General features: G+C 41.8%; 1 protein-coding gene across 1 annotated transcript; it reads left to right on the top strand.

Annotated features, from left to right (window-relative positions):
• The first annotated feature begins 3,359 nt into the window (after positions 1-3,359).
• LOC131186597 (lysosomal acid glucosylceramidase-like) lies at positions 3,360-15,179 on the top strand. The gene is made up of 10 exons (XM_058160341.1): positions 3,360-3,432; positions 3,569-3,760; positions 3,847-3,996; positions 5,884-6,020; positions 7,434-7,606; positions 9,361-9,601; positions 10,166-10,390; positions 12,593-12,756; positions 13,112-13,237; positions 14,344-15,179. The coding sequence occupies exons 1-10, from the start codon at positions 3,369-3,371 to the stop codon at positions 14,450-14,452; spliced, it is 1,581 nt and encodes a 526-aa protein (XP_058016324.1). The 5' UTR covers positions 3,360-3,368; the 3' UTR covers positions 14,453-15,179.
• Positions 15,180-22,506: the final 7,327 nt, after the last annotated feature.

Here is a 22,506-nt window from a genome sequence, read left to right as displayed (position 1 = left end):
GATTTAAACTTAATGTCAACTGCTTTAATCTAGATTGCAGAAAATATGACTTCTGTAACAGAATCATCAGTGCTTGGAATACTTTACCTGACTTTGTGGTCTCTTCTCATAATCCTAAAAGTTTTATCCAAAAACTTTCTACTATTGACCTCACCCCATTCCTAAGAGGACCATTAAGGGGCGTGCATAAGCGCACAAACGTGCCTACCGTTCCTGTCCTATTGTTTTTCTTTTCTTCTTCCTATATATATGCTTATACCTCCTTATATTTACCCATATATGTGTTTATTTTACTATATAATCTTTTTGTATGATACCTACATATATTGTTGTGACAAAATAAAATAAAATAAATAAAACCTAGAACTAAGGAGGAATTTCCTGACAGCGAGAAAGTGGAACGGCTTACTTCAGAAGTTGTAGTTGTTCCAACACTGGATAATTTTTAAGAAGAGTTTGGACAACCAGTTGTCTGAAGTGGTGTAGGGTTTCCTGCCTAAGCAGGGGGTTAGATTAGAAGACCTCCAAGGTCCCTTCCAACTCTGTTATTCTATTTTTAATATATTGAAAATTGGACTGCTTCTGTTAGAAGGCTGGCGATTTGAACGAGACAAGTGTAAATTAATCCTGAGTTGTCAAAAAGAAAAAAGAAAAAAACCAAGACAACTAAACCATATAAATACTGTAGATGATTCTGTTCATTAATTATCCTTAATTTGGTTCGATTGGAGAAAATAGTTACCTTCTCTCTCTCCTTTTCTTTTCTTTTCTTTTTTTAAAAACCCTTTGTAATTTTTGGCCTCGCTGAATTTGGAGAAGAGAACTCACCTTTTGATCCTATGCCTCTAAAAGACGAAAAAAAAAAAACCCCGCTTCTTGTCCAGTTTGCAAAACACGATTTAAAAAGCTGGGGGTAATTTTTACGCAATCGCCGAGGTTGATGTCACTCGAAGGACAACAGGTGTTTGCATTCAGCGTCAAATCCATAAATTGCTGTACCTTTAATAAAAATCCAAGCTAAAAATTTCTGTGCCAGCTTGGAGTTCAGAGAACGCCAAAGGCCTTTAGCCAATTAACACTTCCAATCCAACGTGGATATAGGAGCCAATTAAAGAAAAAAAAAATGCTGATTTAAAATAATTTGCGAAGTTATTTTGAAGGAACATTCTGTGCTTCCTTGAAGAACAGAAGGCATCTTCGGTCCTCTGAAGCACCCACAATTCGGATTTTCTTATGAAGTTAATTTGAGTGAGGATCTTCAGTGTTTTTTGAGTTTCAGGTAGGAATATAATCTATAAACCTGTTTTTGTTTATCTGCCGCGCACAGCCGGGGTGGTAGTTTCAGGATCGTAGAATGGAGGGAAAAAAATGATTTCAAGATCGCAGAAGAGGGAAAATTCTGGTTTCAGAATGGGAAAAAAAATGTGGTTTCAGGTTGCAAATTAAGGAAAAAGTATTTCAGGATTGCGGGATGCAGGATAAAGCAGTTTTAGGATTGTGGAATATAGTGGGGAATGTTTTATGCGGCGGTTTTGGCGTGTGCGGCTTGAGGGCTAAACCGTCGTATAAATGCATCAGGGAAGCGACCCGATAAATCGATCATGGTGTAAAACCTATGGAAAAAAGAGAGAAGAAGAAGAGAAGCAAATCACAACAGCAACATAAAAGAGAAATCATCTATCCATCGTCTGATGAATGTATCTTTTCTTTTATGTACACTGAGAGCATCTGCACCAAGACAAATTCCTTGTGTGTCCAATCACACTTGGCCAATAAAAATTCTATTCTATTCTATTCTTTTGCCCGCTTCAATAACTTTAATTGCTATGCTTTTTTTTTACTTGCCTCCCAAATTTCTCTCTTGGATCTTTGTCTCTCTCTGCATCTGCTTCTTGGCTTTTAACAGACCAACATTTTTAATGGCTTGGTTTGTTTTTAACGAGCATCGGAAGGACTTTTCGTTGTAGATTGGATGGAGGCTATTTGACTGAATAGTTTGGAGATTAGATTTCTGACCTGGGGGAAACTACGCAGGAGGAATGAGGGTTGGTTGCAGTTGACACCAAAACCAGTACAGGTAGTCCTCGACGTATGACCACAACGGAGCCCAAAATTCCTGTCGTTAAGCAAGACATTTGTTAACTGACGTTTTCCCCCATTTTACAACCTGTCTTGCCACATTTGTGAAGCGAATTAAGGCACTTATAGTATAGCACATCGAAATCTTTTTTTTTGCTCATGCTGTCATTGGGTCTTTTCCCTGTTCATCATTCATTTTTAAGCTTAACGAGAAATTGTATATTTTCTTTATTAACTTTTCATCTACCCCTAATGTTATTTTGATCAAATATTGTTATTTATAGAATAATCCTTATTCTATTCTATTCTATTCTATTCTATTCTAAAATTCTATACTATTCTATTCTGAATACTATTCTATTCTAAAATTCTATTCTATTCTATTCTGAATACTATTCTATTCTAAAATTCTATTCTATTCTAAAATTCTATACTATTCTATTCTGAATACTATTCTATTCTAAAATTCTATTCTATTCTAAAATTCTATTCTATTCTATTCTGAATACTATTCTATTCTAAAATTCTATTCTATTCTAAAATTCTATACTATTCTATTCTGAATACTATTCTATTCTAAAATTCTATTCTATTCTAAAATTCTATACTATTCTATTCTGAATACTATTCTATTCTAAAATTCTATTCTATTCTAAAATTCTATACTATTCTATTCTGAATACTATTCTATTCTAAAATTCTATTCTATTCTAAAATTCTATTCTATTCTATTCTGAATACTATTCTATTCTAAAATTCTATTCTGTTCTAAAATTCTATACTATTCTATTCTGAATACTATTCTATTCTAAAATTCTATTCTATTCTAAAATTCTATACTATTCTATTCTGAATACTATTCTATTCTAAAATTCTATTCTATTCTAAAATTCTATACTATTCTATTCTGAATAGAATAGAATAGAATTTCTATTCTAAAATTCTATTCTGTTCTAAAATTCTATTCTATTCCAAAATTCTATTTTATTTTATTCTAAAATTCTATTCTATTCTGAAGTTCACCTAAAGGATTATGGCAGGTAAAATTAGTCGTGTTTGCTGTACGTTGGACCACAGCCTTACAGTAGAAGGATCAGTGAAGGTTTGTGTGTGTGTGGGTGCTGTGTCTCGCCAGGGGTCCGGATTGAAGATTTGGGCTGCAAAAACCCTGCATGAATAAATTAACAGCCTTGCAAATGATGCCCACAACAAAAAAATCCATCTCTCCCCCCCGCCCCCTTTGCAGGTAAATTTCTCTAGAAATCGGAGGCTGATTTTTCAGGGGTGCTATGCAGACATCTGATGCTTTGCGGGTGTTGTTCCCCATCTTCCTAGGGATGGTCGTGGCCAGAGGTCAGTGGGGAAGCCTTTGGGAAGTCTTTTGTGGGTGGAGCCAGAAGGAAAAGTGGGCGGGGCTCCGTTGTGCTGGTAGGCGGGGTCTAAATTCACCTATTTTCCTCCCTCCTGTCCATTATTGGTCGACCTCTAGCACGCCAGCCCTGCAGTCCTAAATTCCTTCATGCAAATACAATGGTGTGCGTGTGCAACGCGACGTACTGCGACACGGTGGACCCGGTCTCCCTGCCTGACACCGGCAACTTTGTCAAGTACACAACCAGCAGGGAGGGCCAACGCTTGGAGCGGAGCAAAGGGAAAACGATTGCCAGCTCAGGAACTTCAGGTAAATCGGGGGTGGGGGGGGTTGGACTAGATGACCTGCAAGGTCCCTTCCTTATTTTGTTCATTCTGCTCATTCTTTCATCTCAGGTGGAATTTTCTACACTTACGATCCTTCCGTTCAGCACCAATACGTGAAAGGTTTCGGCGGGTCGCTCACCGACACGGCGGCCATCAATATCCTGCATTTGTCTTACGCAGCCCAAAACCAACTTCTCCGGTCTTATTTCTCCGAAGAAGGTGAGAAAATGGGGAATGACCGCTTGATGAAATCTAGCAGCTCAGGGAAAGCTGGCACCCTCAGGGTCTTATCTTTCTTAAAGCAAGGATTAAAAACCAGCAAGATTAGGCTGTGTTTACCAGCATAATTGCGATCTTTGTGGGCACACGGTCTGAACAAATCCAGAAAATATTTGTTTTAAACCTCATTTTAGTGACTTTACGCACCGACATTTGATGATGAGGGGCAAAAAAATCCACGGTAGCTTCTGCTTTTTAATTTTTATTATTTTTTTGAAAAATAAAATTCATTGAAATTCCAACATTTAAAAACACAATACAAAAATACAACACAAAAAGAAAAAAACATAAAAGGTTGCAAACATAGCAAAAATTGCCCACTAGTAACAGCTTTTCTATATCGGTATCTCTATCCTAACATACATATTTAAAACATTTCTAGTTCTGTATATCTCTAGCTTAAATTACATCCATATGTATACTTACAATTATTTCTATTTGTAAATCAATTTTCTATCCTATATTTCTTCAACAATTTTACCTGCTACATATTATATTTAAGAAGTTATCTCTTATTTTTTTCCGTCTCCTCTCAAGCCAGGAATTGTTGTGGACCCAGACCCAAGTATGTAGTAATAAACTTAGTCTGTGGAAAAACAAACTTTATTCGAATGAATTACTTCATTCCCAGCATCATTCAACTCAAAGTAAAACAAATGCCTCCCAACACAAATTCCTCAGTTATCTCACAAACCTTAGTCTAATTAGGCAAACTGCCAAGGCCCTTCCTGGCAAACGTCCAGAAGCCACAAGAACAAAAATGTAAACAAAGCAGAAGACGGAGCAGAAGACTTAGCTACAACATTGTTTTCCAGAAAGCTGAAACACCGGTGCTGGTCTGTTTTAAGCCTTATGGGAGGGGCCAATCATCTCCTGGCCTTACTCCTGAGTTGTCCTCTCTGCTTGAGCTGCTCTTGCCTTCTGGCAGCTCTTTTCAGGCATGCATTAGAAACAGGCATTAGAAATATACAATTTAAAAACATTAGATATGGTGTGACTTGTCTGGTTCTAACACTTTTTCTTTGTGTAGATTACAATATAACATCATGCCTATTCCATTATATACTTTTTGTACAATCAATCACACTCCAGTTACAGAACATATTCCCTTCGTATCTATTCAGATCCTGTATTACTCCTATCTAATATTTCATATATTATTTTATTTATTTTTCTCCCCTGCTCTTCATTTTGTTTCTAATTCTGTATCCCTACATTCCTCCTTTTCTCTAGCCATTTATAAAATGTATTCCAGGTTACACAGAATTCCGATTCATCTTTGTCTTTGAGCTCCATTGTTAACCTGTCCATTTCTGCACAGGTCAATATTTTGTTGATTATTTCTTCCTCCCTGCATTTCCAGTTTTGTGCGAAGGTCGACCTCGCTGCTGTTAAGTTGTGTACCATAAGATATATTTCTTCTTTTTTGTAATGATCCCTTACTATACCCAAAAGGAAGAGTTCTGGTTTCATAGCTATTGTCTGGTTTAACATCTCTTCTAGCCACTGTTTTATTTGAAGCCAAAAGTCCTTGGCTTTCGGGCATCCCCACCACGTATGATAATAGGTGCCTAGTGTTGTTTTGCATATCCAACATTTCGGTGAGCAGTTTTTGTACACCTTGGCCAGTCTTGTGGGTGGGAGATGCCACCTGTAGAACACCTTGTATTGATTTTCTTTATATGCAGTGGCTATGAGATGGTATTGATGGCATTATTATTATTTCGATGGATGTAAGATTTGTATTCCTTTTTCTTTTCTTTTTCTCATTGTGAAAATTAGAAGACCGGAATATTTCCCTCTCTCTCTCTCTCTCTGCTTCTGCAGGAATTGAGTACAATTTGCTGCGTTGGCCCATTGGCTGCTCAGACTTTTCCATGCGGCCGTACAGTTACGACGACCGCTGTGTGGATGACTTCGAGCTGAAGTGTTTCGAGCTGGCCCCCGAAGACACCAAATTTAGAGTGAGTTTGGCCAGATACACCCACCCACTAAGGGGCTTCCAGGTTATGTTGCAGGCTGGTTTCTGCTACCAATATGAGCTGTGGTGTCCTTGATGCTTTCTGAGTTTAGTTGTTTTCTTGCAGACATTTCACGACCCAACTAGGTAACAACATCAGTGCTAGAAAGGTGGGGGTTGCAGGGAGGAAGAGGAGGAGGAGGAGGACTATGGGGTCCTTGGTGATCTCTGAGCTTGTTGGTTTCCTTGCAGATGTTTTGTGAGCCAGGTACATAACATCATCATTATAGGAGAGAGTGGGGCTTATTCTCTGTTTATATGCAATAGTTAGTCCTGTTAGGGTTGGTGGGAATGTGGTGCAGACAGGCAGAAGAGTAGCAGACCACATCCATAAACATCAATGAGCAGTCAGAAGACCCTGGGGAATTCCTGGAAGCTGGACACTTGGCCATCAACAGGCACATAGAGATAAAACCACATTTACACAGCATTCAAAAGAGACAAGAAAACAAGCTAAGAAGAAAACAAAAAGACCACAAGACATCTTCCGTAGCAGTCAACGCCCAGAAAAGCCAGGATTAACACCAGAAAAACTATCCAGCACTGATGATGTGACCTATACCATCATCATTATTTTAATGCTCTTCTCAAATTTAACCCACTCTTCTGGTTCAAAGTAGGCAGGATGAAAAAGGTTTTCATTAAAAGCGCCCAAGGGAATTGGCGGTATTGCTCCCATATTTGGGCTGAGGATTATAATAATAATTAGATATTTTTTTTTAAAAAAAAAACAGGCATGACAATGGAGGAACAGAGGCTGCGGAGGGTAAAGGAAAAATAAGTTATCTCCATTTTTGCAATTCAACTATATCCAGGTAGTTGTCGATTTACAACCAGTTGCTTAGAGAGCATTTGAAGTTACGACCTACCAAAAAAAGGGGGATCTTCAACCCATTTCCTACACTCAGCCCCACCCTCCCCACAATAATGTGGCCACACAGCCAAATTTACAGTCGTTCGCAAATATTTCTGGCAGTTTTGCTGTCAGCACTTCCAAATTTTCAGCCAAACTGCACCCCTAGCAAACAATGGGTTCACCCTTACGATGATAGCCTTCGCTTAATGACCGCCACATTCACAGTTACAACAACCTCTGCATTGGCACTTACAACTGGCCCGTTCGCCTAACAACCGTCGCAAAAAATGTCGATTGGTCGTGGGTCGGTCACCGTTTTGCGACTGCTACAACTTAACGACTGTAACGGGCAGGCTCCATGGCGGTCATATACCTTGAGGACTAACTGCAGAGCTCCGGGATTAACACGGTCAAAGTCGATAAACCCACAAGGAGATGGTGTGAACGGTCTTGTGGAGCGTCGGTTAGGCCATCCCTGGAGACAGTTGTCTCTCTCCACAGATCCCCTTGCTCCATCGTATCATGGCCCACGCTGGGAGTCCCCTTTCACTGATCGGCAGCCCTTGGACCAGTCCTGGCTGGCTGAGGGTCAACAACAAGATTAAAGGCAAATCCAAGATAAAGGGAAAACCAGGCAACCGTTACCACAAGACCTGGGCTTCTTATTTTATCAGGTAATAACTAGATGTGGGCTGCTGCCAATTTGGACCGGTTTTCCCAAACCGGTTGTGCCGATTCTGCACTGTTTGGAGAACCGGCAAACCAGGCCACTGGCTGGCCCTGCCCCCGCCCATTTTTCAGGCCGTTTTTGGGCATTTTTCTGGCTGTTTTTCAGGGCAATTTTCTGGCTGTTTTTCAGGACAATTTTCTGGCTGTTTTTCGGGCCGATTTTGGCCGGAAAAACAGGCCAAAAAATGGCTCGAAAACAGGCCAAAAAATGGCCTTTTTGTTTGGGTTAGGGTTTTCTGGCCATTTTTCTGGCTGTTTTTTTGCAGGCTGATTTTTGGGCTGATTTTGGCCTAAAAAATCAGCCTGAAAATGGCTTGAAAAAGGCCATTTTTTTTTTACTATTTTCAGGCCATTTTTCAGGCTATTTTTTGGGCCGATTTTCAGACTGATTTTGCCCCAAAAAACGGCTTGAAAACAGCCTGGAAAAGGCCCAAAAAAATGGCCTGATTTTTTTTTACGGGTTTCAGGCCATTTTCCCAGCCATTTTTAGGCCATTTTGGGGGCCATTTTCAGGCTGTTTTTCAGGTTGTTTTTCAGGCCGTTTTCAGGCTGTTTTTCAAGCCTTTTTCAGGCTGTTTTTCAAGCCTTTTTAGGCTGTTTTTCAAGCCTTTTTCAGGCTGTTTTTCAAGCCTTTTTCAGGCTGTTTTTGGGCCAATTTTCAGACCGATTTTAGCCCAAAAAATGGCCTGAAAATGGCCTGGTTTTTTTAAATGGTTTTCAGGCCATTTTTTCAGCCATTTTCAGACCATTTTCAGGCTGTTTTTTGGGCCGATTTTCAGACTGATTTTGGCCCTAAAAAACAGCCTGAATACAGCCTGGAAAAGGCCCAAAAAATGGCCTGATTTTTTTTACGGTTTTCAGGCCATTTTTCCAGCCATTTTCAGGCCATTTTGGGGGCCATTTTCAGGCCGTTTTTCAGGTTGTTTTTCAGGCCATTTTCAGGCCGTTTTTCAAGCCTTTTTCAGGCTGTTTTTCAAGCCTTTTAAAGGCTGTTTTTGGGATGATTTTCAGACCGATTTTAGCCCAAAAAATGGCCTGAAAATGGCCTGAAAAAGACCTGAAAATGGCCTGGGTTTTTTAAATGGTTTTCAGGCCATTTTTTCAGCCATTTTCAGGCCATTTTTCAGGCTGTTTTTTGAGGCATTTCCAGGCCATTTTCAGTTTGTTTTTCAGACCTTTTTCCGGCTGTTTTTTGGGCTGTTTTTCAGGCTGATTTTGGCCCGGAAAATGGTCTGGGTTTTTTTTGGTTTTTTTTTACTGTTTTCAGGCCAGTTTCCCAGCCATTTTCAGGCTGTTTTCCACCCAAAGTTAGCCTGAAAAACAACCCCAAAAACGGCCTGAAAATAGCTGGGAAAAAAGCCTGAAAACAGCTAAAAAACATCAGCCAAAAAAAAAAAAAGAGAACCTGTCTGGGGAATTGTGGAAGCCGAAGTCGACCCATGTCTCCTACCCTTGCTCATCAGTCCCTCTAAGCATAATTGGAATCTAAATCTGAGATATTTAACTCAAATGTGGATTTATTTCTATCGCTTTGCCGATGCTGATGGACGATACACCCCTTTGAGTCAGCAGGAGGGCTGGGAAATAGAGATTTTCATAAATACAAGGGGCTTGGAAAAAAAAATTTTGCTTGGTTTTTCCAGGCAAAGATACTGCACGCCAAACTAACATTACTGCAACCTTCTCTATCTGAATTTAGGTTCCTAGATGAGTACGCTAAAAATAATATTACTTTCTGGGCATTAAGCTCTCAGAATGAACCATTCAGCTCGCTTTTCATAGCTTATGAAGACTTTCCCGTCAATTATTTCTCACCGCAACATCAACGCGACTTTATCGTTAAGGACTTGGGCCCCGCCCTCGCCGCCAGCCGCCACCCAGATGTTCACCTGATCATCATGGATGACCAGAGGGGTAACTTGCCATACTGGGCCAACCAGGTAGGTCTTCGAACCGTAGGACGTATCTACCCTACGACGGGTGGTCCTGGACTTACAGCGAGTTGTCGGGACCAGAATTTCCATTGCTGAGCAAAGCCACGCTTGAGGGAGCTTGCATTAAAAAATTTACCTTTTTGTTTTTTTTTTGCCCTGGTGGTTAAGTGAATCACAGCAGTTGTCATTAAGTGAATCCTGCAGCCATTAAGCAAGTCCAATTCCCCCACCCCCCCGCCATTGACTTTGCTTGTCAGAAAGTCGCAAATGCCGATGATCCCGTAACACGCCCCACCCCCTCGGAGTGAAATTCACGCTGGTTTGCTAAACACGCCTGAATTTTGATCGCGTGACCGTAGGAATGCTGAGTCTGTTGCAAGTGTGAGGACTGGTTCTAGCTGACTTTTTTCAGCGCCGTAGCAACTTTGAACGGACACTAAGCGGACCATCCTAAATTTTGATTGCGTGACCTTGGGGAACTCACAACTTAGGTCACTAAATGAAGTTTTTTAAGTCAAGGACTGCCTGTACTGAGGCTCCTCTTCCTTCCTTCCCTCTGTCCCTTGATAGGTGATTGGCAATAGTACCGCAGCGGCCTTCGTATCCGGCATTGGCATCCATTGGTACTTTGACTATCTCACCCCAGCTGGACCTACGTTGGACGTTACCCATCGCCTGTACCCCGATTTCTTCCTGCTCTACACCGAAGCTTGCAATGGTTTTCTGTACTGGGATGCGAAGGTTGCCCTGGGAAACTGGGAGAGAGGCACCTATTACAGCAGAAGTATCCTGACGGTAAGGGGATCCCTTGCTACGACCAAAAGTTGATCTCTTCGACGATAAGCGGGGCAGGGATGGACGAGTGATCGAAATGTCTTTCCCAAAGACGTCGTAGCGTCTTTGGGAAAGCTGAGCCAGTTAATCAAAAGCTTGCCCCAGAGAGCGGTGGGCTGGAGGATAACAGAATGACAAAGTTGGAAGGGACCTTGGAGGTCTTCTATGTTGTGACCCAAGCCCAAGTAGGTAGTAATAAACTTAATCCGTGGAAAAATAAACTTTATTCGAACAGCTGGGAATTACTTCATTCCCAGCGTCATTCAACTCAAAGCAAAACAAATGCCTCCCAACACAAATTCCTCAGTTATCTCACAAACCTTAGTCCAATTAGGCAAACTGCTAAAGGCCCTTCCTGGCAAATGTCCAGAAGCCACAAAAACAAAGTCGTAAATGAAGCAGAGGACGCAGCTACAACGTTGTTTTCTGGCAATCTGAAACACCCTTGCTGGTCTGTTTTAAGCCTTATGGGAGTGGCCAATCATCTCCTGGCCTTACTCCTGAGTTGTCCTCTCTGCTTGAGCTGCTCTTGCCTTTTGGCAGCTCTTCTCATGCGTGCATTAGGAACAGGCTCCTCCTGTTCCTCTGCCTCACTCCTATCAGGCTCTGGAGGCTCTGGAGTCCGCACCTCACTTCCCGATGGCCCTGGCCTCACCTCTGCCTCATCGCTGTCCAACTCCATTGCCAGTTCTGTAGGCTGTTAACGGACCACAAAATTCTAGTCCAATCCCCTGCTCAAGGAAGGAAAGGAAAGAAGGGAGGGAGGGAGGAGAGGGAGGGACAGAGGGAGAAGGAATGGATGGTGTTGTGGTCCGCGAGCAGCCTCCACTGCTGGCGGAGCCGGCAGTGGAGTCGGATAGTGAGGAGGCTGGGGAGGACAATGGGCCAGTCCTGGAGTCAGGGGAAGGCCCGGATGAGGGCTCTGCATCGGAGGCAGAGATGGGGCCAGGGCCATCTGGGAACAATGTGCGGAGTCCAGAGCCACCAGAGGCGGACAGCAGAGAGGCAGAGGAACAGGAGGAGCCTGTTCTTAGTGCACGCATGCGAAGAGCTGCCAGAAGGCAAGAACAGCTGAAGCAAAAAGGATGACTCAGCAGTAAGGCCAGGAGATGATTGGCCACTCCCATAAGGCTTATAAGAGCAGCAATGAGCTGTTGGGTTCTTTGTGGGAAAGCAACGTTGATTCCAGTGCTTCTTGTCAGCGTCTCTTGAACTTTGTGGGATTTTTGCCAAGGAAAGCCTTTGGCAGGTTGCCAAAGACAACAAAGGTTGGTGATAAGGTTGACGGACTGGTTATTAAGAATTTTGTTTTGGACTAAGCTGAGAATGAATTAATCCTCAGCTGTTTTAATAAAATAAGTTTGTTCAGGACTGAATTGTGTTTGGTAATCACTACTTGGGCCTCGGTCACAACAGATGGAAGGAAGAAGAGATGGATGGGTAGGTGGAAGGAAGGAAGGATAGCAGAATAAAGGGTTAAGAGGGACCTTGGAGGTCTTCTACTCCAACCCCCTGCTCAAGAAGGAAGGAAGGAAGGAGGGAAGGAAGGAAGGAAGGAAGGAAGGAAGGAAGGAAGGAAGGAAGGAAGGAAGGAAGAATAACAAGAGTTGGAAGGAACCTTAGAGGTCTTCTAGTCCAACTCCCTGTGAAGGAAGAAAGGAAGGAAGGAAGGAAGAGGGAAAAAGGAGGGAAAGAAAGAAGGAAGGGGAAAGGGAAAGGGAAGGAAAGGAAGGAAGGAAGGAAAGAAAGAAAGAAAGAAAGAAAGAAAGAAAGAAAGAAAGAAAGAAAGAAAGAAAGAAAGAAGGGAGGATAGAAGGAAGAAGGGATGGAAGGAAGAAGGGATGGAAGGAAAGATAACAGAATAAAAGGGTTGAAAGGGACCTTGGAGGTCTTCTACTCCAACCCCCTGCTCAAGGAGGTAACCCTATCCAATTTCAGACAAATTCCAATCTCTTCTTCACCCACAACTCCTGAAGGCAAGTTTTGATCTTTAGAGGACCTTCCCTCTCTAGCTTTCCACGAGTCCAAGACCGACCGTGGTCTGAAGTTTGATTCTTTCATATTTGGCTCAACCCAGAAATGTCTCTGCTTTTCCACCCTGGATGCAAAGGAAAGGCTGGAATGCAACCGGTAAAATCCCCCCGATGCTTTTGCTCTCTGCAGAATCTCAACCACTTCGTCACCGGCTGGATCGATTGGAACTTGGCCCTGGACACGGCAGGGGGTCCCAACTGGGTGGACAACCCCGTGGATAGCCCCGTCATTGTGAACCCCCTCAAAGATGAATTCTACAAACAGCCCATGTTTTACCACCTGGGGCATTTCAGGTAAAATGCAGCCGAGACGGTTTTGCAAGGTGTGGAGGAAGAGGCGGGTGAGAGAAACAATAATAGTGATGCTACAGAATGGACTCATCCAGTGGCAGGGAGTTCCACAGGGATGCTGTGGAAACGATGACGGGAAGGAGGCGGTTTTATAGCCGATTGTTCTTAGTAGGTTAAACAGCCGTTTTCAAGGACCCAAATTTTGATCATTTGACGGTTTGTGTGAGGACGAGTTGTTAAGTCCCTTGTCTCCGTGCCGATCTAACTCTGGTCACTAAACGAACGGTCGTAAGTGGAGAGCCGGCTGAACTGATCTCTGTGCAGTGGTATCGGCTAACGTCCGCTCTCTTCCGGCCAGCAAATTCATCCCGGAAGGCTCGGTGCGCGTTGGTTTGACCTCCACCTGCTTGTTTGACAGCTGTCCGTTGAAGACCTCAGCTTTCCTGAGACCCGACGGTACTGCGGTGGTCGTGGTGTTGAACGAGTAAGTGGAGAAGGTCTGGAGGAAAAAGGACCCCAAATTGGGAATATTGTGGGCTAGAACAGTGCCAAAAGGGAGTACTTTGCGCATGCGTGCTTCACGCAAATTTCCACTCATCAAGGCTGTGACCAGGATGAGGATCTGCTTAGAGGGCATGCGCGCACCGGATAAGGTACTTTTGGTTTCCAGTGCGTCCATGCGCGCCGGCCAGTTACTGCCGCGCATGCACACACCCCGATCAGCTGGCAGCCCGCATGTTCTGCATTGGGGGGGGGTGATTCTGTCAGATTTTTGAGATGGGAGGGGCCAGAACGAGGGGCAGCCCCAATGAGAATTCTCCCTGCTTGAGCGTCATCAGTCTCCGGGCCGAGTCTCCGGAAGGAGGAGAGACAATTCTGCGGAGGGGGAGAGAGAAGCGGAGAAAGTGGGAGGGGGGGATCTTGGCCTGAATAACCAACTTGGGCTTCTCTGTGTGAAACCTCTACTCCAGTGGGTGAAGTCAAGAGGGACTCTGCCCTGGAGACCGATGTTGCTACAGAAGGGAGAATTCCCATTGGTCCTCCTCCTTTCTGGACACTCTCCATTCTGAAGTTCGAGGAAGCCTCGTTCCCAGCTCACAGACCAGCTCTTCCATTTTCCAGCACTGCCACACGCACAAAGGCCAGCTGATCGGCCAGAAACCCAGAAGAGGAACAGGCGACATCGTGCGAGCCAGGCGACATGGCTTCGCGGGCCACTTCAGGCCCGCGTGCCATAGGTTCACCATCAGTGGGCTAGAAGATCCCTCGTGTGAAGTTTGGGAGATGGAAAAAGAGAGGCTGCTTAGGGAGCAATTAGATAAGAGATAGAGTATCCCGCAGCTGCATAACGGGCAGAGAAAGAAAAGAAACTCGGGAGAAACTTTCCCTAGTTTCTCAGTCTGTAAAACAGACACCGAGAGATTTGTATTTACAGACTTGCAAAATTGTTGTCAGCCTTCCAGACAGGAACCAACCAGACAAGATAATTCTACTTCATTTTACTTTATTGTGCGTTAACAGAATCTTGCAACTCGGAAAGCACAAATGTCTCACGTTTCCCTTTGATCAGAATTTATCTTCTCTTTTCAGCTGGTTTCTCGATATTTCTTTCACTATCTCGGACGATCGGGTGGGTTACATTAAGGACCGAGCGAGAGCTCACTCCATCCAAACCTACCTGTGGAGGAGGCACCTTTGAGGTCCGGAGATGGGGAAGGAAATTCGCTTCTCGCTCAGGAATAGCAGGCTCTGCAGAGAAGAGACCTTGTACTGTAGCCCACGAGTTTGATTTCGAAGAAGCTGCCTCAGCTGCCTAGTGGAATGTCAGCCTCAGGAGACATCAGCCTTGGTTGACATTCCTTTTCTGGTCTCCAGTCCAGTGTGTCATTCCTGAATTTCTACTTGTGATTCCTGAAATGCTGACCTTTGGATTGTCCGATGGATCTGACTTGGCTCTCTGAACTTTGGACTGGATTTTGACTATTCTTCTGCGCACTCCTATTGAGAACAAAACTACTTTGGCAAGCTTTAATTTGCTGGTTCCTATTTCTTCCCTTATCTGCTGCTATCTGCCCAACCTTGAGTCAAAGACTTCCCTGACCTAGCAACTCTGTGTGTGTGTGAGAGTTTGAGACCTAAAACAGGACATCTCGGAGGAATGAGGTGCCTGCAATCCCCATTCACACATGCACCCTGGAACAAAGCCTAAGGACCCCAACGTCCCTTGACTGGAATCAGTGAAACTAGTATTGAACAAGTTCTTATCCTCACCACCCTTTCCTACTCTTTCTATAGCTTGGCCTTAATTTATTGAACATCCAACCTGAATTTATCTAAACTCTATCCAGGCTTAATAAAAGCCAGTTCAGAAAAATGGCTTTGATTGGACATTTGCACATTGGCTGCCCTTAGCTTATGGGACAATATGATTAGTCCTCAACTTACAATGACCCTTTTAGTGACCAGTTGAAGTGATTTATGGCCAGTCATCACTTACAAACTTTGCCCTATCCCCCTGATTGTGACAGGGGCAGTTATCAACCAGCATGTATCTTACGACGGTTGGAACATTCCTGGGTCATGTGATCCTGATAAACACAGTCAATGGGGGAAGCCGGATTCGTTTAGTGACCGCATGATCGTCTTAGCCCCGACAGTGGTTGGCTTAACCATCTTGGCAAAAAGATCATAAAAATAAGTCCCGGTTATAAAATAAAATAAAATAAATTTTTATCTATGCTGTACACCGCCCTGAGTCTTCGGAGAAGGGCGGTATAAAAATGTGAACAATAAATAAATAAATAAATAAAATAAGTCACAGAGTCAGGACGGATTTGAAGGCACGGGGAGTGCTGCAGCCTCAAGAACCGACAGCATTTCAAAAAAGTTGCTAGTCCACATGTACAAAACGTCCTTTAAATTTAACCTCATCCTTAATCCCATTAAACATTGGGATTAAGGATGACATTGGCTGGGTTATTATAGTCTCTGATCCCTTAGAAAGTTGTCCACTACAAATACACACGACTCTTGCCATATTTTAATAATTTTGACAGTATTATTAATTTAAAAAAATTAAGAGGGGTTTTCTGGCAACACTTTAGACTAACCATTCATTAAATTCGATGATTATTATTTCAAAGGGCTACATCAAAACTTTCAGCATTTCATCGCAGGCTGCCCTAATTAACAAACTCATAGATGAGTTCATGAATTAATGGCCTAATTAAACCCAGAGTTTTCAGGAAGGTTATTCTGAAGGTTATTATACTCTGAATAAAGTCACAGCTCTTAGAACTGTAATGGTGAATCCACGGCACGCAGAGACCCCTCGGTGGGCACTCGTGATGTCGCCAGCTGCTCGTTTTGTTCCTACTGTGCCAGCCAGCTGGTTTTCGCAGGCGCCGGAGCGCTGGAAAACAGAAGAATGGTGCAAAAAGAGGCCGTTTTCCGGACCTTTTTTGGGGGGCTGTTTTTCGGTCAAAAAAAAATGTCCTGAAAACAACCCCCAAAATGGCCTGAAAATGGCCAAAACCGGCATGTGTGCGCTGCCTAGATGGTCTATGGGTTTCTGGTGCTACGACGTGCGCAAAGACCAGCTGGTTGGCGTGCAAACGCATGCCGGAAACAGAAAACCAGCTGACCAGCATGCGCAATGAGCACCAGCCAGCTGGTCTTTGGGTTTTGCGGCGTTCCGGCGTGCACGCATCCACACGTGTTCCGGTTTGGGCACTCGGGGTTCGCCAATCACTGTCTTAGAATAACGTGGTTTTTTTTTTCAAACTCGGAGACTTTAAGGGATGCGGACTTCAACTCCCAGAATTCCTTAGCCAGCACGTTGGCTGGGGAATTCTGGGCGTCCAAGTCCACACATCTTAAAGTTGCCAGTTTGAAAAACACCAGCTTTTACTTCCTTTTAACTTTTTTTTTTTTTTTTAAAAACCCAGGTGAGTCGCTAGGTACCTGGAGTCTTGCTATGGGTAAGGAGTTAGCTAATAAACTTTAATTTTGGTTGCGTCTCTTCCCGACAGTTCATGTTGTTGTTTTGCATCGAAACATATTAGAAGTGACTCAAGGGTATTAGGATTTTTTTTTCCTCTTTGAAGGCAGACTTGATTCATTTCTTTAAAAGATATGCGTCTGAACCTATATTGGTTTTTGTTTTCCCACCGTTACAAATAACAAGTTAGTTTTTCATTTTGGAGGGAGAAAAGTATATACAGGTAGTTCTTTTTATTATTATTATTATTTTTTTAGACAGACAGACATAAAAAACATCTTCAATACAAATACAAGCGGTGTGTCAGTTGGTTGACTAAAAATCTTTTGTGCAATTTCACCAAATTCGTATCTTTTAATTTATCTAATTTCACATTTTACCAATCTGATATATATCCAATGGTTTTAGTCCATTATTCGTTTGTTTTAACTATTTCTTCTCTCACTTCATACAAAGTATTCTCAATTTTGAATTCATTATGTTGCATCGTTCATTTCACCATCTTGAATCAAACAGCTGATATTCCGTTTTATTTTATATATTTCAACAATTCCTACATTATAAAAACCTCTATCAAATTTGATTATTTGTCTAACCACTGATAAAATAAGTCATATATCTTGTAATATTGTTTATCTTCCTGTTCCCTAATTTCAAATGTCAATTTGCTCATTTCAGCACGTTCCATTATTTTCTTGATGACTTCCTTTCTCATTTTTCCAATTTTTAGCATATACATGCTATTTAGTTCTTGATTTACAACCAGAATTTCGGTCACTAAGCAAGGCGGTTATTAAAAGAGATGTGTTTGATTTTACGTCTTTTTTTTTTTGACCACGGTTGTGAAGTGAATCGCGGCAAATGGTTGTAAGATGAGGAATACCTGCGAAAGGGTTGCACAGCAAAGGATGGAAAAGTGGCAAACTCACTTTGTATATTTAATGTAGCATCTTTTTTCCATATCATTGTCAGATCAGTCTTACTTTTGCCCCGTAAAATCTGTTCTTCCTCCATAACACCTTTTAAACTCAGTTTATCTATAATGGCAGACATTCTTAAAATTAATCTGTTGTTCACAAACACTGTTCATTATGTCTGAGATTAAAGTATTTGTTATCTTCTAGATTAGTAAATCAAATTTAATTCTTAAAACTTCGTAGTCTCATTTTAATCTTGAGCAAATCAAGATTAAAATGTTTAATTTTGGTCAAATAAACCCACTTTGAATTCCTTCCTTTTAGTTGTAACGATCTTGATCTTTAATTCCTTCAGATAAACTCCCTGAAATCCCTTAATTCCAAATAATGTCCTAGAACTTACTTTCTTTTCTTTCTTGTTTTTTCTTTGTCCTTTCTCACAAACTTCTTCAAAGCTTTAATAAGTCTCTTTCGTAAATCCAATATAGGAAAGACATGCAGGTCGTTCTTCCGGTTTGCATTTTGCAAACCCCTTGGATTATTAAAACATCAAATGGTTTCGTTTGTATATTTAATGTAGCATCTTTTTTCCATATCATTTCCATATCATTTACTTGTGCCCAGTAAAATCTATTCTTCTTCCATAACACCTTTTAAACTCAGTTTACTCTATAATGGCAGACATTCTTAAAATTAATTCTGCATCCGTTGTTCCCAAACACCCTTCATTGTGTCTGAGATTAAAGTATCGGTTGTCTTCGTAAGTCAAATATAAGTGTTCTCTAATTACAGGTAAACCTTGAATTATGACTACAATTGAGCCCAAAATTTCTGTTGCTGAGTGAGACATTTATTAAGTGAGTTTGGCCCCGTTTTACGACCTTTGTTGCCACCGTTGTTCAGTGAATCACCATCGTTGATAAGTTAGTAACCCGGTTGTTAAGGGAATCTGTCAAAGGTCACAAAAGGGGATGACATGACCTCGAGACACAGCAACGGTCATAAATATGAGTCAGTTGGCAATCGTTTGAATTTTGATCACATGATTCATGGGGATGCTACCAAGTTTGTAAGTGTGAAAAATGGTCATAAGTCACATTTTTCAGTGCCGTTGCAGGTTCGAATGCTCACGAAACAAACTTGTTAGTCAAGGACTCCCTGAATATTTTTAGCTCCCTCTGGTTCCCTCTAGTGTCTAACCTTCAAACTCTCATCCTATCAGTTTTTTTTTTTAAGAATTGAAAACAACAGTAGTTCCTTTTTAAAAAAAAATTGCATTTATATCCCGCCCTTCTCCGAAGACTCAGGGCGGCTTACACTATGTTAAGCAATAGTCTTCATCCATTTGTATATTATACACAAAGTCAACTTATTGCCCCCAACAATCTGGGTCCTCATTTTACCTACCTTATAAAGGATGGAAGGCTGAGTCAACCTTGGGCCTGGTGGGACTAGAACCTGCAGTAATTGCAAGCAGCAATTAATTCCTTCCCGGAAATTTTCTTACCATTAATTTCAAAATCTTATTTCAGATTCATCTTTGTCTCTTTACACCCTCCCAAAATCCATGTTCCAAGCACCCTTGTTTCCGTTTACTCTAAAAAAAAAAAAAAGAAGTTTTTAAATCTTTAATCTTGTATTTAAAACTTTCTTTGCTAAATTGAAGAAATTGAAAAAAAACTCACCAGGTAGAATAAAACGTGGGACGTTAAACCAATGATGAAATCCTTTGTGGTTTGTCACCGGTTTGCTTCCTGCGCATGCGCGCCGCGCGCCAAAGGCGCGCTGCATGCAGAAAAAGGAGGCTTAAGAAGGTAAGTAGAACAGCAAAGGGGGGGGGGAACAGCGAGGGGGGGAATTAAAAACATAAATTGGGCAGCACAGCTGATCGTCGGAAATACCAGTTCAGACGAACTGGTAGCTTTTTTTAACCTACCGGTTCGCCCAAATTTCACCCCTGCGTTAGAGGTTCCTCACATTCGAAAAGCTGCTAACGAGCAGTTGCAAAAGTTGTTAGAAAAGGAAACATGCAAACCCAGTGTCATTTTGAAGGTGTCAATCATATTTTGAGGAAGATGAGTAGTCTTCTGGAGCATTAAACCTTCTGGAAACAATTGACTTGTGGTCTCTTGTGAGAAACAACTACCCGGAGCACTTTTGGGTGATCTCAAAACACACCAGAACAACAAAAAACAAAACGCACAAAAGCACACCAGAACAACTAGACACAAGAACAGCTTTTTCCCGAAGGCCATCACTCTGCTAAACAAATAATTCCCTCAACACTGTCAGACTATTTACTGAATCTGCACTACTATTAATCGTTTCATAGTTCCCATCACCAATCTCTTTCCACTTATGACTGTATGACTATAACTTGTTGCTGGCAATCCTTATGATTTATATTGATATATTGATCATCAATTGTGTTGTAAATGTTGTACCTTGATGAACGTATCTTTTCTTTTATGTACACTGAGAGCATATGCACCAAGACAAATTCCTTGTGTGTCCAATCACACTTGGCCAATAAAATTCTATTCTATTCTATTCTATTCAAGACAACTTCTTGTCTGCTTCTTCGTTCCTCTGGAATTGCTGACTCTTCTTCAGTTCTCCATTTCTTTCTTGGATGTCTAACTTCTTTTAGTTTCCTCCAGGTAATAATTGACATACGGTAGAAGTTTCTTAATGTATTTTCCCTGGCCAAGCCAGTCAGCTCTTCCAGTTCTCATATTAGATGAGTGTTATAAATTTTGCTGCCAGAGCTCTTGGCTTCTCTCCCAAGAACATACAAGAGTCGAGCCGCGGCAGCTACGATCGCCTGATTTTTATTCTCTTCTCCCTGGGAACTAACATCAGCTTTCCAAGTTCTGAAATAAAGCATTCAACAGGTAGGAACGTAACCTACAATTCTGTGTTTATTACGGTGCCAAAGGAAAAAGGAGGGGGTGGCAGTTTTGAGGATCATAGAATGGAAGGAAAAAGCGATTTCAGATCGCAGAACGGGGAAAATTCTGACTTCAGAATGGGAAAAATGTGGTTTCAGGTTGCAAATTGGGGGGGGGGGGAAGTATTTCAGGATTGCGGGATGTGGGATAAAGTGAATTTAGGATGATGGAATAAGGGGGGAATGTTTTATATGGCACTCTTGACTTGTGGGCTTGAGGGCTAAACCATCTTATAAATGCATCACGGAAGCCACCCGACATATTGATCGTGGTGTAAAACTTCTAGCAAGACAAACCAACATTCCCTCCAAGTCTTTTTTTATTTTTTTTTATTTTTTTAACAAATAAATCAATGCGTGAACAGTGCAGCAGCCGGGTGCCATACATTCTAATACAAATAAAACTAGTAGAATTAATCCTAGTTATTACATTTAGTCAACTTATATACTGTGTTTCCCGGAAAATAAGACCCTGTCTTATATTTTTCTGAACCCTGAAATAAGCGCTTGGCCTTATTGCCGTGAGCTCAAAAGCCCGATTGGGCTTATTATCGGGGGAATGTCTTATTTTTGGGGAAACAGGGTATTTCTTATAATGATACACTTTTCTATTAAGTTGCAGTCCGTCATTGTTCAATTATTCCATGTTTTCTCTTGTTAATGCTTTTATTTTATTATATAAAAGCGTATACACTAATATTCCCCCCTTCTCTTATTTCTGTCTACCTAGAAGTTAGGTAGGATAGAAAGAAAAATGTCTTTTAATAAAGGGTGACATGATTAAATAAGTGATAGAAATAATCACTTATTTAATCATGTCACCCTTTATTAAAAGACATTTTTCTTTCTATCCTACCTAACTTCTATTCATGTTACCCACCTTAAAAAAAAGGGGGCGGGGAAGGAGAGAGAAGAGGAGAAAGCAAATCGGAACAACATAGAAGGGATACCATCTATCCATCGTCTCTTTCCTGCTTCAATAACTTTAATTGCTATGCTTTTTTTTTTTTTTGGGACTTGCCTCCCAAATTCCTCTTTTGGATATTTGTCTCTCTCTCTGCATCTACTTCTTGGCTGTTGATGGGCCAACATTTTTAATGGCTTGGTTTGCTTTTGCGAGCATCGAAAAGACTTTTCGTTGTAGATTGGATGGAGCTGTTTTTGACTGAATATTTTGGAGACAAGATTTCTGAACATGGGGGACGCAGGAGGAATGAGGGTTGGTTGCAGTTGACACCAAAACCAGTACAGGTAGTCCTCGACGTATGACCACAACGGAGCCGAAAATTCCTGTCGTTCAGCGAGACATTTGTTAACTGACGTTTCCCCCCATTTTACAACCTGTCTTGCCACATTTGTGAAGCGAAACCACGCCGCTGTTCAGTTACCAAGACGGTTGTTAAGGGAATATGGCATCCCCATTGTCTTGGCTCTTCAGAAGGTCACAAAAGGGGACAGACGCTGCGAACGTCGTAAATATGAGCCGGATGCCAACATCCGGATTTTTTTTTTTTTAAATCACGGATGCTGTAATGCTCATAAATTGTGGGAAATGGTCCCAACACACTATTTTTTTTCCCAGCGCCCTTACAATTTGGAAAGGTCATTAGATGAACTGTTGTAAGTTAAAGACGACCTCTGAAAAGTTTTTTTTTTAAAAAAAAGTCAGGAAATTTTTCCAAAGCCAGCATGTTTTCAACGCCCCAGGCTGTCGCCTCCGGCTAGATTGGTCTATAATAAAACCACCTTCACCCACAACTTAATTGTCAGTCTAGCAGGCTTTATCAACATCCGGCTAGGACGAGAGAGGAAGGATGGGGGCTTATTCATTCCAGATCTGCTCATCCTGTTTCCGGGTTTGGCATCGATCCAAGACTCCAGGGGAA

This window comes from Ahaetulla prasina, chromosome 17, assembly GCF_028640845.1.
Source record: "Ahaetulla prasina isolate Xishuangbanna chromosome 17, ASM2864084v1, whole genome shotgun sequence".
Classification (NCBI taxonomy): Eukaryota; Metazoa; Chordata; class Lepidosauria; order Squamata; family Colubridae; genus Ahaetulla; species Ahaetulla prasina.
The sequence above is the reverse complement of the archived record's forward strand: the minus strand, read 5'-3'. Positions and strand labels throughout refer to the sequence as shown.